Genomic DNA, 16,921 nt, shown 5'->3' with positions numbered 1-16,921 from the left:
TATCTTAATAGTACATGACCTGAATTTTGTAAGGTCTTGAGGAAATTTCTAAGCAAAATTAGAAATGCTTTAAAAATTGCAATTTTATTAAAAAGCTAAGTTGATTTCTCCTCTTTTGGCATTCTTGAATATCTTCTGTTCTTGGATTAAATTATTAATCTAGTACAAAGGCACCATGTATTATTTATTGCACCTGAAACATCATGGATATTTGAATGATTGTCAGTGTTAATGGTGTCATACAACTCATCTAATAGTTCACCATGTAATTGTTTCCTCTGTAACCAAATGAGATGATTTTCACAATATTTCATAGATTCCTTCTAGAAAAGAAACAGATTCTTCTAGATGAGATTCATGACTTAAAAATACAAGCAGATTTCCCTAAATCATGTGTGCGATATAAATAGACTAAGAATTTTTACATTCTATCATTTAAGTCTAATATTTCCTTCTTCCCTCCTTCCCCTTTATTTAAATGTAGAATCTGGAGAATTCTCCACATGGATGCAATCTATTTGAATTATTTAGAATCAAATCACTTTATTGACAACCTTATAGCAATCAATTTTATAAGTAATTATGAAGATAATGTTCTGATAACAGAAAATAAATTCATAAGCCCTTAGAGAAAATAGATGACTTTGGTGAACAAATCTCAATGTGTTTATTATGTCTATTGTATTCAGATTTCTTTCCTCCACCTCCCCTTTTCCAGCAATGAATATCTTGAGGAAGAGACAATCTATTTACCTTTTCAGTCCCAAATGATACCAATGATAATTGCCTAGACTACAGAAAGAAAAGTCTTATAGTATATTACATTTCTTATAATTAAAAAATTGTTAATGCTATAACATCCTTAAATCTGTTTCCATAAAAATCGTTTTTACCAAAATAGTACTTAACTACATTCTAACCTCCGTGTCTTTTTATAAGATTCCTTTGAAGTAATATTTAAAATACCAAAAGTACCTTTTGCAACATGGTGGTCATTTGAAATATCAATTCTTCATGTCTCTTTTCATTACTTACCTAAAAGGATAAAAAAGAGAAAATATTAGAAGTTTGAAATCATTTCAATTTATCATTAAGAATAGTTTCTATATTTCAAATCAAAATAAGCTTATAGCAGGCACTGATGGAGTTCTTCATTTTAAAAAGTCACTATTATAAATGCAAAAGAGCAAAGCAAAAATATTTGAACATTTCAAGAGTTCAGTAAAGTAGCCAAAACAGAATGTGATAAAAGATGAAAAATAGCCTGTTAATATGTAAGAGAAATCGATTTTTAAAAATATGAGAATGTCCATTCAATCATAAGTAGATTCATAAGAATCTTGAGAGATTTTGTTTACTTTCAGAGTCTGTCTAAATGCATGAAAAAGCATTGGCTGAAATTGCTGACCAAAGAGTATTAAATTGGATAAGCATTCCCTACCTAACAGTCAATGACAAAAACTAATGACAGACGCGTGTGACCTACCCCTTCTTTTTCCTTTTATAACTGCCATTTGTTAAACATCTACAATATGTCAGAAGCTACACCAGCCATCTCATATATCGTATCTATTTATCCTTCATGACGTGGTAAAATAGGAATTACTAAGTCTCCTTTACAGGTAAGAAAAACTAAACATCGTAAAGTTTACATGACCTGACCAGCATTGTAAATGCCAGAGCCGGGATATATCCATCTCAGAAGTCTTCTTTTTTTATTATATTTTGCTGCTTCCTTTCAAAAGATTTGATTTATTTACACGTTACATAATATCAAGAGATTGAACAAGTTTTTAATGCCAAAATCTTGTTATATTACATCAGGTTATGCTAACTGCTCACATTATTGTATCACAATATATCAGACTTTCATGAGATTTGATTTCACCTCTGGTATCATTAAGCCACTAACATACGGCCATGCTTCTACTTTATTTTCTCTTATTCTTCAAAGCATATTGGAACTTTAACAGCCATTCACTGACATTCAAGCCCATGAATGGTAATGAAAACATGAGAGACTCAAATACTAAGTGTTAGAAATGATCCAATGGCTTAGGATCCCTGGACCAATTATAGCAGAATCACTAAGGGTGCTTTTTCGGAAATCTCAGTGTTGAGTCCCAGCTCAGTATAATTTTTAAAGACTACACTTTCTACAAACTCTCCAAGATGATCCCTCTGCATATTAAAGCACAGGAAAATATGGCAAGAATCACTGCCTTATACCAGTGGTTGCTAGACCAGCAGAATGAGCATCACCTTGAAACTCATTAGAGATGCAAATTCTCAGGACCCCCTCCACCTTCCAATGAGAAACTGGAAGTGGGGCCCAATACTATGTGTTTTAACAAGCCTTCCAGATAATTTTGATGCAGTTGGAAGTTTGAGGACCATAGCCCAATGTGAAACAATTCCTGGATTTTCTTGTCCAGAGGGTTTTCACTCTCTGTCTTGTGAACTATTAATATTTAGAACTATTATGGATGGAGTCAAGGAAGTGTCATTCTTCAGTTTCCAGGAGGCTCTCTGAACTCCCGGGAATAGCCTTCTGGCATGTACCATGTTCAATGCCCACAGTCCTCTTTCTTCCCCTTATCTTACTTGATCTACTCTTTGTCTAGATTAAAAGATTATAATTTCAACAGATGTGGTGTCCACATTCACATAAACCTTAATAGGAGCTATTAAAATTATAAACATGTATTCAGACACTGAAATCACAACCTCGTTTTTAAATTCCCTTGGAATTGTGTATGTAACAACAGTTATCAGATAGCTACCATAATACTTCTTTGAAAAAAATCTTCCCATAGTTCACTTCGTATGTGGTGAACAATCCTCTCTGTGTCTTAGTACAAATTCAGAAAGGACAACATTTAAGCATTCATAAGAACTTTCTATGAAAAAGACTAATCAAATTGAAATAAGAAGAACATAGCCTCCAGGTATCAAAAGAATAAAACAGGTTCACAAAAACCTGGCCCAATTAAAGTCCAAGGCATATAGACAATAGCATCACAGAATATTAATTGTGGACCAAGTTGCTTTCCAGCTCTTATATTAGTGAATGCACTAACAGGAACCTGATTCAACATCTCACACAACAATGTGGAACATAGGAAAATCAATGTTGTGCACGGCATGCTGAGCAAAGTGTTCCATCTGACATTTAGAAATGGTTGCACTCAGCTACTTTTAATTTTAGTCCCAATTTCAAGAGACTGCCAAAGACACAAAGCTACTGCTTCAAGTCCTTGCTTTCAGCTCCCATTGGGATGATCTGTAGAGCCTTTGAATACTCAGCTCCACTGACAGAACACACATTATTTCCTTTTGAAACTGAAAAACCAGTTCCTGGGCTTTTGCATACATGTTTATTCTTATCTGGGAAACTCAAGAGCAATTTAAGTGCTCTCCTCTTCACTGTGAGTCTGTAACTCTCCTCTCTTAATGATGCAGTGTCTTGTGCTTAGCTGAGTTTAAAAGGCACTTTCCTGGCTGCCTTCAGATTCACAATTTAATTTGATTCTCCTGGCCTCTGGCTGTTGAATAACTTTCCATGGTGAAATATATTACATCTCTTTTTCTTCTCCTTCTTCCTTTTTTTTTTTTTTTCTTTGAGACGGAGTCTCACTCTGTCGCCCAGGCTGGAGTGCAGTGGCATGATCTTGGCTCACTGCAACCTCTGCCTCCTGGGTTTAAGTAATTCTCCTGCCTCAGCCTCCTTCCTAAAGTAGCTGGGATTATAGGCACGTGCCACCATGCCCAGCTAATTTTTGTATTTTTAGTAGGGATGGGGTTTCACCATGTTGGTCAGGCTGGTCTCGAACTCCTGACCTCATGATCCGCCTGCCTCAGCCTCCCAAAATGCTGGGATTACAGGCAGAGCCACAGTGCCTGGCCTTTTTCTTCTTTTAAGGCAGGGATTTTGCTTTGAGGTTGCAAAGAAACAACACGGAAAACCATTTGTAACAAAAAATTAACTAGACAGATACTTTCAGCATCAGTTTATCAGCATCTCTTTCCTCCCTAAACTTTATTTAAAAACTTCCTATAAAGATGAAGACTCACTAATTTTAACCTAGTATTTTTTTCTCCTAACTTTAACAAGCACTAAAATACTAAATAATAGATACAGTTGCTTTCCCTCACATTCTGGCTATTTTCTGGAATGTATGCTTCCATTTATACCTTATAGTTATCCAATCACAACTACTAAAAACCCATATCTGAATAATTGGATGAATAGTTAGATGGCTGTTGAAATCCCAGGGGCTAAAAGTGGTCGCTCTAATACCCAAAAAAAAATGACTCCCTACAAAAAGGTATGAAGTGCTAACAGTGTATAAGGCATTATATAGGTGCCTTCCAATGTAGTTGGAGATGATATAATTAAACCAAAAAAGTTAATAATAAAAACTCATAACTTATAGTGTGTTCCCAAGTACCAAAAATTATATTGACTACATATATTATCTCAACTGGTATTCAAAACAACCTCATGAAAACCCTCCTATTATCCACATTCTGTAGACAAGGAAAGTGAGGCTCTTGTCCAACACCATATTGCTCAATGGCAGGAATGAAAACCAAATCTAGGTTTTCCTGCTTCATAAAGCCTTGGTCTTACCCATAGTTGGTTTTATAAATCAAGGCAATGTAAACTAAATGGCATATTGGTGGGTCAGGCATTCAAGGGCTTGGTGGAGGGTAATCTTCACAGAGGTGATGAAACTTAAGCTGAGTTTTGACATAATTAAGAGGACAGAATAGAAATGGAAATTGGGGGGAAGGAGAAAGATGGAAAGAGGGAGACTTGAAGGAAAGTGTTAAGTTGGGTTAATATTGGCTTAAGCAAATATTCAAAGCAGGATTTCTCAAGGTAAGTTCAAATAGTGAACATTGTACCCACTAGATAAATTTTAACATATCTCCCTTGTTCCCTTTCCCCCGCTTTTGAAGTCCCCAGTGTCTATCAGGAAATACATTCTTTATGCAGATCATCACTTACCATCTTTGACATAAATCACACTCCCCTATATGTGAAGGTTAAATAATGCTTCACCATAACCAAAAGCAATGTACAGACCATGTTTGGATCCTAATCTGAACAAACCAATTGAGAAAAAAAGGCAGGTTTGAGATAGGAGATAATCAGGGAGATATGGATATTAGATATTTGATATTAAACTATCTTAAAGAGGGGTAATAATGGCATAGTGGATATGGTTTTTTTAAATGTCTTACTGGTTAGAGGCATAATAAAATATTCACAGGTAAAATGACATAATGTCTGGTGTTCACTTTAAAATGCTCCAGAAAAAGGAAACAAAAAAAAATGTGGGTTGGAAGATAGATGGAACAAAATTAGTAAAATGATGACGATTTTTGAAGCTAAGTGGATACATGAGATTCCTATCATTCTCCTTACTTTGGTCCATATTTGAAAATTTCCACAAAAGACTTTTCTAAGAGCCTCATGAAATGTGGCCAGTAATACAAAAACAACACCAAAATTTTGGTCTATATGGAGAGATGACCTCCCAAAATAGCTATATCATTCATTCATTCATTCAGCCTGTGGTTTCTGAGTCTACAGTGTGCAGGGGCTTGTTCAAAGGTGAATGAGACACTGTTCCTGCACTCACAGATCTTATAATCATATAGGGGATGTAGGATGGAAAACTAATGACAGCAATCCAGAGTCATCATGGTGTGCAGATATGGACAAAGGACATGATTAAGTTTAATATTTGAAAACTTGCTCTGGCTACAGGGATGAATTGATGAAAAGCAGAGAAAATGAAGATGGGAACTAAGACACTACCACTAAAACTGAAGAAGATGTGATGGATATTAGAAATGCAGAAGAAGTAATATAATTCTCATACTACTTATAACTTATCTCTAGTATTCATAAAATAGTTCACTCTGTTAGGTGCCTATGTTGTACCCAATCCTACAGAGAAAACCTTGTTTAGAATCCTCTCATCTATGCTAATGGTTAAGAAAATTGTGTTTTTATGGGGCCAGAGGGAGAAAAAAGAAGAAATTGTATATGCATGCTCATCTTAGTAATAATGTAAATAACAACTAACAAAATGAGAAAATTATAAATAGTTTAAAATTATTTTGGATGTCACTAAGAAAATATGTAAATACACAAATTTAAGCAATCAGTTTAATTGAAAGGGAACTCCTTTTTTGTTAACTCCAATATGTGGTATTTGGAATCCTAATTACTAAGGTCACATCTGTATTCTGTTAAAGAAGTTGCTTTCCTAACTTTCACTATTATTAAAATATGCATAAAGATATTCAAGTCTTTGTACTATTGCTTTCACTCATTGTTAAATAAAAACAATGAGACTACACCCACAGGAAAGGCTTCACGGCCCCCATCAACCTGGTTAGAGTTGAGCTAGAAAGCAGCACACAAGGCTTAGGTAATGCCTTTCCCCTCCCTAAGTGAGGTGTTAGAAATGCTGAAAATACCCTCTTTGGTGGTCATTTCTTTCACTGTCTCTCAGCCAGAATGAAATATCTGAACTGACAGTCGTGGATCAGTGTCTGTAGGGCAGCAATTTCTTCATGGAGCTGACACATCCCAGAGAAAAATACCATCCTCTGCTTCCTCCTCTTTTATCTCCTGGTGTGTCAACTACAAAAAAATTCTTTCTCTTGGAAAAAGGTCTGAGTAAGTCATGAGCTTAGTTATTTAGGTCTATGTTCATTAGACAGGAGAAAGAAGAAAATGAACTGTTTCATTTGTTTTTTATTATTTTCAAGGTCTTTTTCTCGAGTTAATTTTAAATTAATTTCCAAATATGGAATCTAGAATTTTTATTTGAAGGAATAGTCAACACTGGTTTAAAAATGGTTGGCTTCAGTGGAGAAATTGTATAAACACTGTCAGCCAAGTGACCAGAGTTCACATCAACAGCACTGTCATGTTCACAGTGCTACTCTTGATATAATGTGATGAAAATGGCACTTTATTCTAGGATCAAAACATGTAATCCAGTCTAATTATGAGAAAATCATCAGGCAAATTTCAATAAAGGGATATCCCACAATATACTTATCCAGTACTCCTTAAAATTGTCAAGAGCATAAAAAACAAAGAAAGCCCATGAAGCTGTTACAGCCAAGAGGAGACTAACAAGACACGACTATATAAATGTAGTATCCTAGAAGGGAAAAGGGGCATTTGGTTAAAAACTTTAAAAATCTCAATAAACTATGGACTTTAGTTAATAATAACACAATAACTTTATTTAATAATAATTTGTTATTAATTACAATAAATATACCATGCTAATATAAAATGTTAATAATAGAAGAAATTAAGGGGAGAAGTCAATCCCAGAACTCTGTACTATTTGCTCAATTTTTCTATAAACGTACAAATGTTCTAAAAAATAAAGTCTATTAATAAAATAAAGATGGTTGGCTTCTCCTTTGATAAAATGTCAAAATATTTTCTCACCTTTTTGATCTATAGTTCATGTTCTATAAATTAATATTGATTTAATAGTAAACCTGGTTTTTTTTAGATATTTGAGAAGAATATGCATATTTTCTTCACTACCACAAAATAGATCTCCCAGCCTCAAAAAGGAAATATACAGGAAACTAGTTCTTATTATTCTTGGAAATAATGGGAATAAAAAGCTCTTCCAGAGACAAGAGTGCTGACATCTTCTGGAGAGGCATTCTGCCGCTGCTAGCTGAAACGGTGAGCAAGGCGAATTGCAATGCCTTGGTATTACAGGTCCCAAACAGATGTTCAAGCCACTCACCAAGCAGAGGCACAGCATGGAGAGCTGAGCATCCATCTGGCCTCCCCCATAAAAAGACAGAATATCATCAGTGCCATGGATATTTTTAGGGCTAGAAAGATCCTTAAAAGATTATCTGTTTTAATCCCTTCATTTTCACAGATGAGGAAATTTTAATGGCCATCTAATTTCTGATTGGCAATCCTCTTACTACTCTTATAAAATGTAAAAAATGAAGAGGCTGATCCTGAGAGGTTAAAGAAAATCAGTTGCTTTTCTTTATAACCACGTATGCAAATAACTTTTGCTTGAGACAGATGATGTTTTCCATTTGAACTCCTATTGTGGAGAAGGGGAAAATGAAAAAAGTAACAAGGATGAAGACATGAACAAGAGGCATTGAACAAAGAAAGGGAATATTGGCAGACTGGGTCAAAGAACCCTATGCTCCCAGGAAAACCCAGGAGAAAGAAACAAATTCTGTCATGGGGGACCAGAAGCTATAGCTATGCAAGGTGTTTGAAGAGAGCCATGGTTTTAGTTTTACCTGAATGAAAATTTAAAGAATTGGCCACGTCCTCAGTGACCAGTTATCAGAGAAGCTCAGAGAGAGAGAGCTTCTCTAATCTTGGCTGTAAGAGAAATATGACTTGTCAGATCACCAGCTGGAAAAGAAGCAGAGGGGAGAGTGCGCCGGACAAGGAAAATGGAAGAAAAGAATTCATGATTGAGGAGTTATCATCCCCTTTCATACAGAGGCTTCACTTTAATCGGCATATCTGTATGTAGTTCATATGTTGAGCATCCTCACAATGGAGCTAGGTGGTTTGGTCTTTAAAGAACAGCTTCACTATGAGGGTGGTGGCTCATTGGAAGGAGAAGGTAAGTAAGTGGTTGTGGCCGTGGTTCCAAGGCTGAATAAAGGGAGAAGCCCCGAAGTTCTCAGGTTGGTGACAGCAGAAATGACAGCTAAAAAAACAGGCAGTTTGAGCCTGGCATTTACAGTGTTTATCCAAACCAGCCACATAGCAGCAGTAAAAACTTGACCAAAAGCTCTTTAACCTCGTTCCTTAGCATCTGAGGTCATGAATGAGACCTCAAAGGTGTCTTTCTTTACTTGAGAAAAGCATTACCAGCACTCACACATTTATCTGTCCTTTCTACAAGGAAAAGGAAATCTCAATAAGCTGAGAAGTTTTATGCTACATTCCTCAATCCTCTTTTTCTCCCTTCTCTTTTTGTTCTGGTAAAAATGGTTTCTATTTTGTTTCCAGTGCACAGATTTTACCTCTCAGAATTGTTACTTGCTTAAATGAAGCAAAGGGCTTAACAACAGACTGAAGGTAGGAATAATTCATGTTTACACTTGAGAATTTGCCCCTGATGAATAAACGACTATGCTCTAAAGAGAACCTGCAGCCCAAAGTCTATATCACACATGGCAAAAGAAACAGCTTTTGAAGACATATACTGTAGCTCCTTCCTCCTATGGCTGGAAAACAAAGTACAAACAGCTGAGCTCTCTCTAAATAACCAATGGACATAAATTAAGTCCGAGCTTTGCTCCAAGTCCAGCAATCCTGCTGACCCTTCCAAGTCTTCTAAAGTGAGCTCCTTTTTCTCTGTCAGAGACTTTGGGTGTAATGGCCTGGAACTGAAGCAGTAGGGTGGCGGGTGGTGAGAGAATGAGAACAAATGCTTTCGTTATGCAGCATGCTGAGGCAAAATGAGTTTGACTCACAAATGCAACACAATTGGGGCAATGTAGAGGCCACAATGCAGCAACGCTGAATCACAGACAGTTTGAATGCTCTCGCTTTGACACATACTCTCAGAGTTGACCAGTTTTCTGACATTACTGTCAACCAAGAAAACTATTTTTGAGCTGCTTTTGTTCTTATTTTGATTTTGGAATTTATAAATACTCAGGAAAATAAACTCTCTAGTTTGAGGACAGATTTTGTGGGATGTTAGGCAGACTTTCAATGTAACCAAACTATGTAATGAAGTGGCTTATGAATTAAAAGTGTTCCTTTGGGTTCTTGGCATGATTGTATCACTCATCTGAAAAAAAGACAGAAGTGCCAGCATCTGCAAGCTCTGGGGCTATCTGAGCATAATAGCAAAATTGTGGCCTCAGTGGAGCATTAAAAAAAAAAATCTATTTAATTCCCCAGAGAACAGATAATGATAAATTTCTGCCACTCTGAGGAGAAATCCATGGCGTTCAGCACCTAAAAGATTGTGAAATTGGTGGGGAAAATAATCCTGATGGTCACTAATGAATGAAAATTCCTTTTGCAAATCCTGCTCTGAATGATTATTTTTTCTTTTAAATTGAAAATAGGCTTGCCTACCCAAGTCTATGAAAGGGACGATTAAAAGGCTTTATGGTGAGTGTATCAAGTTCTCCCTAAGTACTATATTGATGTCATCCACTGTGGTATTAGGCTAATATGTCTGGTTTTTTGGTGCCATCTGTATTTTTCAGACAAATGGAATATGAGAGCAACAACTCTAAGTGGTTCAATGCTTACCACAACAAAAATTTCCATTAAGAATTTTCCATTAGGAAAATATGTTTAAGACTATTTAGGATAACCAAATTACCCTTAGGCCATTTACCAGCACCTTGGTGCTTCATCTCTAAGCATCTCCATCAGGAGAGGCTTTACAAAACTTCTGCACAAAATGTGTCTAATGCACCAGCATCCTGATGTCACCAGTTCATTAACCCTGTCAGGCATTTGGCAAATTACTGGGAATTTTACCACTTATTAGTTATAGTCAAAGACTGGGGGAAAAAAAAGAAATACTGTACCTCAAATCTGGCTTTCAGATCTTGCAACCCTGTCATATCTATGAGCTCTGCTGTTCTAAAGCATGTTTCATTGATGTGACTCAAAGAAATCATAGCTAAAATATAACAAACTTCCCTCTTGTTTCTGCTCCTATAAAATCAAGCTGAAATAGCCAAGGCATGGTGGAAAAAGTGGAGCAGTGAGTTCTAGGGGTGAGAATACAAAATAACATCAAGCTCCCAATAAAAAATGACACGGATTCATGGATCTTCGAGTATTTGCATTTTACTGTGTTTTCTAGACCCAGCTTTTAGGAAATTGTGGAATATTCTACAGCACACCCAGATAAATGTTTAGTTCCTCATAATAATGTGTTACTAAATCTACAACCTTCCATTATCATCAACTCTTACATAGAACAGCAACATAATCAGCATTCATTTGTAAAGTACTTTCATAATTTAAAGTTTGAAAGTTTTCAAATTATAAAAATAATATATATGTATGTATGCTACATATGCATATGTAACACCAAATACAAACATTTTGTGTCAATCAATAATTTTAATCTCCTTAAAAAGAAAAAACTAGATTCCTTCTATTTATATAAATGAATGGAGCTCTCCTTCTCCACTAGACTGAATTTCTCAAGGACAGGAAGCCAGGCTTGTATTCACTTCCATATCACAGGGCCTATTACATGCCTAGCCCATAGTAAGTGCTCAAGAAATGAGAGAATTTGTTTTTTTTTTTTTTTTAAAAAGAAGCCAACTAGGGCATTTTGAAATGGGACATCACAGAGTTTAAAGATGAAGAATTGATGTGGTGCTGTGGAAACTGCACAAGGGCAAGGGTCAGCAAGCTTGTGTTTGCAGCCTCATTTTCCCGTTTCCTGTCTTTTTGAAACGGAGTGTTGCTCTGTTGCCCAGGCTGGAGTGCAGTGGCACCATCTCGGCTCACTGTATCCTCTGTCTCCTGGGTTCAAGCAATTCTCGTGCCTCAGCCTCCCCAGTAGCTGGGACTACAGGCGCATGCCACCATGCTGGGCTAATTTTTTTGTATTTTTAGTAGAGACAGAGTTTTGCCTTGTTGGCCAGGTTGGTCTCAAACTCCTGACCTTAAGTGATCTGCCTGCCTCAGCTCCCGAAGAGCTGAGATTACAGGCGTGAGCCACTGCACCTGGCCTGCATGACCGTGAGTAAGTAACTATATCTCTGTGGAGGTCTCCTCCATCTCTAAAAAGGGGAGAAGAATCTTGCAAGACCATTATGGAATAGAGAATGTATACAACATGCAGAGGTTGATAAATGGTCATTATTATGACAGTGTTTCCTGAAGTTGTTTATATTAGGTTGGTGCAAAAATAATTGCAGTTTTGCCATTAAAAGTAATGTCAAAAACCACAATTACATTAGCAAATTAAGATTTAAGGTGCTAGCTGGGTGTGGTGGCTCACACCTGTAATTCCAGCACTTTGAGAGGCTGAGGTAGGAGGATTGCTTGAGCTCAGGAGGTTGAGACCAGCCTAGGAAACATAGGGAAACCTCATCTTTAGGAAAAAATATTTTTTAAAAAAGTAACCAGGTGTGGTGGCATGCATCTGTGGTCCCAGCCTACTTAGGATGCTGAGGTGAGAGGATCTCTTGGGATTGGGAAGTTGAGGCTTCAGCGGGCCTAGGCAACAGAGTGAGAGACCCTGTCTAAAAGCAAACAAAAAAAGATTTAAAGTACATTATTATTATAATAACTATAATAATAATATTCACACTTATAGGTATAATGCACTTTCCCAAATACCTTATATGCTTTATCATATTAATCTAGTCAATAACCACATAAAGTAGTATTATCTTCATTTTGCATCTGAGAAAGTTGAAGTTAACATTTCCAGGATTGTTTATAAGATTGGAGCTAGAATATCAGAATGAGTTCTTAGGAGAACATAAAAGCAACTTTAAAAAACTATTTATCTGAAATATAGTTGAAATAACCATTTGGGGGATATAAAAGACTTATAAAAAATATATTTTTAGAATGTGCAAATGCATGAAGATTTACCCACTACGCATACTAAAGGCCATCCTAAAAGCAACAGCTTAAGAAGCAAAGTATGTGGAGTTCGATTGGTTTTGCAGACATCAAACTAATATCCCATATCCTATGACCACTGAATTCAAAAAGGACAAACTAATAACAAGAACAAAAAGAACAATTATGCCTTAAGGTTTCACTTCAATACCCTTAGCATGCATATCAGTCTCATTGATTCTGAATCTTTACAACTCTGACCATATGAATATGAAATACTGCTATTTTCTAATAGCAGTACATCCAAGGTCTAGAGCTGGTAAACAGGACAATGTCCGCATTCATAGCAAGTCCATATCTTTGTAAAGTACTTTATATTCATAAAGAGCTTTCAAACATTTTACTTCAAAATTCTTCAAAATTCTGAGTTGGGTAATTGTTATGATCCTTAATAATTATAGAAGCTATCATTTGTTGAGTTTCTATAATAAGCAGGACATTATATACATGCATACACACATGCAGACACTTACTTCATTCTAATCCTCACAACAGCCCTATAAAGTAGATATATGTATAGTTTACCAATGAAATAGCTGGGGCTGCTTGCCCAAGGGACTTACCCAAGCTTAATAAAGGCAGTCTAATTCCAAGGGCAAATGTTCCTGCCATGACAGGGCTATTTCCCCTTTTCTAGCACATAACGCCAATAAAATTTTTGTGTAGATAGCATTTGTGTAACGGCCTCTTCCATTTCCATCCCTTCCTTCCCCCTGGAATCCAGAACTGTTTCACTGGCCCAGAGCCACCTAGAACTCCCACATCCCATCTGAATCAGCTCTCCCAGGATCATCAGGTGCTAAATATTTCTCCTACCCCAATTCCCACCCACCCACTGCTATCATCAAAACTTACCTAGCCCATCTCTATATTTTTATGTCTTTTTGATACAAATTATCCTTGTAACCATCGATGCTAGCACATTTTATTCCTCTGGGATAACTTATTCATTCATTCCTTTAGTAAATATTTATTGAGAACTTATTAGGTAATGCTTTCAGAAAACTATGCTTTAGTTCTAAGGACTGACTATAGAAATGAAGCTGTTATTTATCTTCAGGCAAGTCTTTTGATACCACTCAAAGCATAATGACAGAAATCACTCTTTCTCCATGCGTAATAATAGACAATACTTACCAAGGGTTTCCTCTTTTCTAATGCTATGCATGTATAACCTCATTTAAAATACAATTAAATGGTATTAATAATATTATTTTTATTTTATATATGAGGAAACTGAGGCATAGTGGTGAGGCAGTTTGACAAATATAAGATGGCTAGTAAATAGTAGAATCAGGATTTGCACTTAGCTCTGCCTCCAGAGCTGCTACTTCTAACTACTAAGCTATATTACCTCTAGCTTTTTAAATAATGAAGGCATTTATAGATTCTAATTTGCCTTGGATAATTTTGATATAAGCTTGCTTTCTCCGTGCATAATTAATAGCACTCCTTTTAACTCTCAAAAGTATCCTCTTTTGAAAAATAAATTATATCATCACCCTGTCTCCAATAAAAAAAATTGATAATTTGACATGGCTGGAATAGAAAATAGCACAAGATTAATAATTTTGTAGATTTTATTGTAAGCAGATAAACAAATTCTATCATGCATTCGCTGGGACACAAAGGAAGCATGGGAAGGAAGAAAAAAATGAAAGATGAGGAGTCATGAATCTTGATTTAAGAACAGGATCTGCTGCTGGTTAGTTATGTGGCATGAGGCAAGTCACATAACCTCTGAGTCTCAATCTCATCTATTAAATAGAGTTTAAAACACCAAATCCAGTGTTGTGGTGAAAAGTAAATGACATTACATAGGAAAATACCTGGAACAGTAACTTTACACCCGGAACATAAAAAACTGTCAAAAAGATAGATGATTAGTTATTCTTTGGAACACAGTTTTCCTTGGCCTGCATACTACCTCATTTTTCTGCTGTAAATGAAAAGGAGTTCTTAGAAGGATTAAAAAGTCTTTGGATAAGCACCTAACATTGCAGAGCCAATAGAAATGTATATCAGAGGCTGGGCGCGGTGGCTCACGCCTGTAATCCCAGCACTTTCAGAGGCCGAGGCAGGCGGATCACCTGAGGTCGGGAGTTCGAGACCAGCCTGACCAACATGGAAAAACCCTGTCTCTACTAAAAATACAAAATTAGCCTGGCGTGGTAGCACATGCCTGTAATCCCAGCTACTAGGGAGGCTGAGGCAGAATAGCTTGAACCTAGGAGGTGGAGGTTGCAGTGAGCTGAGATCATGCCATTGCACTCCAGCCTGGGCAATAAGAGCAACACTCCATCTCAAAAAAAAAAAACAAAAAAAAACCCAGAAATCTATATCATAAATTCCTGCTACAAACTTTATTCTTCAGAGTTACTGCATTGGGAATTATGTATGAAAACGAATCCATTTCAGAACGCATTCTTTGAAGGCCATGTAATATTCTACAGCCCAAATATCTGATCATTGTAGGTGGCCTCACATGTAGGTTGAAGTAGCATAACCACACCATGCTCTTGAATACTATTTAATTTTATTCTAGAATCTGGTACTTCAAAGACTGAGGAGCCAAGTTTCAAGGCTCATCTTGAGGGAACAGGAAAGGAAATCTCAGAGCAGCAAAGTACATAAAGAAAGCTCTTTCTCTTTCTCCCACTGTGAAAGAACAAAACTATTTGGCAAGAAATGTTATGTTTGTACCTCCTCGTACTGTTTTTAAAGGAAGAAAAAGAGGTGAAAGAGAATGGAGGGGTCTGAATGTGTTATAAGCCCCAATGTTATTAGTTTAACATTCCCTAAGCCTATTTAATTGTTTACTTCATCTTTTAAGTAGTCTCTCCTCATAGCATGTCTTTGCTAGACATTAATGAGGCAAAATGCTGAAGAATGATGTATTTTTTACTTACAAGCAATAAAAAGAACAAATAAATTTACAACTGCACTCAACAAAGAAAACATCACAGTCCCACAGACCTCTGCAACCCTGAGTCCTTGAATTTAGATTCATCCAGCACTGGCTAACATTATGTGGTAATTGTGTTTCCTCAAACTCAAATAATTCATGCCAATTACATAACTCACGCTACTCCCTATGGATTTAGCAATTCTCCAACAGCTGGGATGTGAAGTAAAGACCATAAACTCAATTCTTTTCAAGGAGAAATTACAACACAAACCTATTGGATCACGATATGCTTTACTAATAAAGAAAGTATCATGTTTTACTCTCATTTCTCACATTAATTCGTAAAGTAGAAATAATTCACATTTTTTAAGGAAATAATTCACATTTTTTAAGAAAATAATTAGGAACCCAGTCAAAAAAAAAGAACAAGAAAAAAATAGAAAAATCTAAATTTTTTAAAAAGCACCAAAAAAAAAAAGTGAGTCATCTAAAATAAAGTGGAGAAAATGTTTATTCTTGTCTACACAGTGTACCTCTGCAGAATTACTGAGCTAGCTTGTAGTCAGAAGGATGAGCACAGGCCATGTGGAGCATACATCCCTAAGTGTATATAATACTCTATAGTATTCTGCCTATTGTAGAAACAGCATCATGCATCACTCATCCCAAAGAGAAGAAAGGGCAATATCTCCCATAAAAGAGATGATGAATGGTAAGCACACCGTTCAAGAGAATTTAAGGTTTTGTTTTTTTGTTTTTTTAATGAGTGACCCCAACAGATATAGCACTCATAAAATTCAAGTACTGTAAGTGGTGTTGTTTCTACTAAACAAGCTTAACAAACTAGAGGAGAAATGTTTAAGAAAATCTTAAATAAATTGAGATTTTTATGGAGAAATATGTCATTTATAGGGAAACTAGAAATTATAATTCACAGTTTTGTAATTGCAATTGATATTAGTTGATAAGTGTATATAGTCTAAGGGAACCAATATAATATGGGGTTTGTGCTATGATTTCTTTTTTCTATCACTATTAACAAGGCTTACAGAAAACCCACCAGAGTTAACAAGGTTCAGTGTACTCGGGTCAGCATTCTGAATCATCCTCTTCTTTGTTTGGCTGTCCTGACATGATACATGTTGGTACCACAACAAGGACAGCTGACAACTGCTTTCCCTGTTTGAAAAGACTTCGCCATTCAACTTGGACCAAAAACATTTGTCATGTTGTAGGCAGTGGATTAACTATAATCAGACCAAGCTAGTGGTAGTGCCAGTGCCAGATTGAAATAATCTGGTGAAACAAAGGCTGGATTCGTCATTTTGAGCATTGCTAGG

The 16,921-nt window shown here is 36.2% G+C and overlaps 1 protein-coding gene across 20 annotated transcripts in view; it reads right to left on the bottom strand.

The window, feature by feature from the left end:
• The window catches only part of ANK2 (ankyrin 2), a 689,728-nt gene that overhangs the window by 477,733 nt on the left and 195,074 nt on the right, over nucleotides 1-16,921 (bottom strand). For 19 of the 20 annotated variants that reach the window (XM_012502792.2, XM_030799074.1, XM_030799062.1 and 16 more), the window contains exon 2: nucleotides 976-1,035. The exons of the other annotated variant lie outside the window; for it this stretch is intronic. In XM_012502792.2, the coding sequence (XP_012358246.1) occupies nucleotides 976-996 (21 nt within the window). In that variant the 5' untranslated portion in view covers nucleotides 997-1,035. The remainder of the gene's footprint in view (nucleotides 1-975; nucleotides 1,036-16,921) is intronic. 20 annotated transcript variants of the gene reach the window in all.

Source organism: Nomascus leucogenys, chromosome 18, assembly GCF_006542625.1.
Source record: "Nomascus leucogenys isolate Asia chromosome 18, Asia_NLE_v1, whole genome shotgun sequence".
NCBI classification, from domain to species: Eukaryota; Metazoa; Chordata; class Mammalia; order Primates; family Hylobatidae; genus Nomascus; species Nomascus leucogenys.
This window is presented reverse-complemented; position numbering and strand designations above follow the sequence as displayed.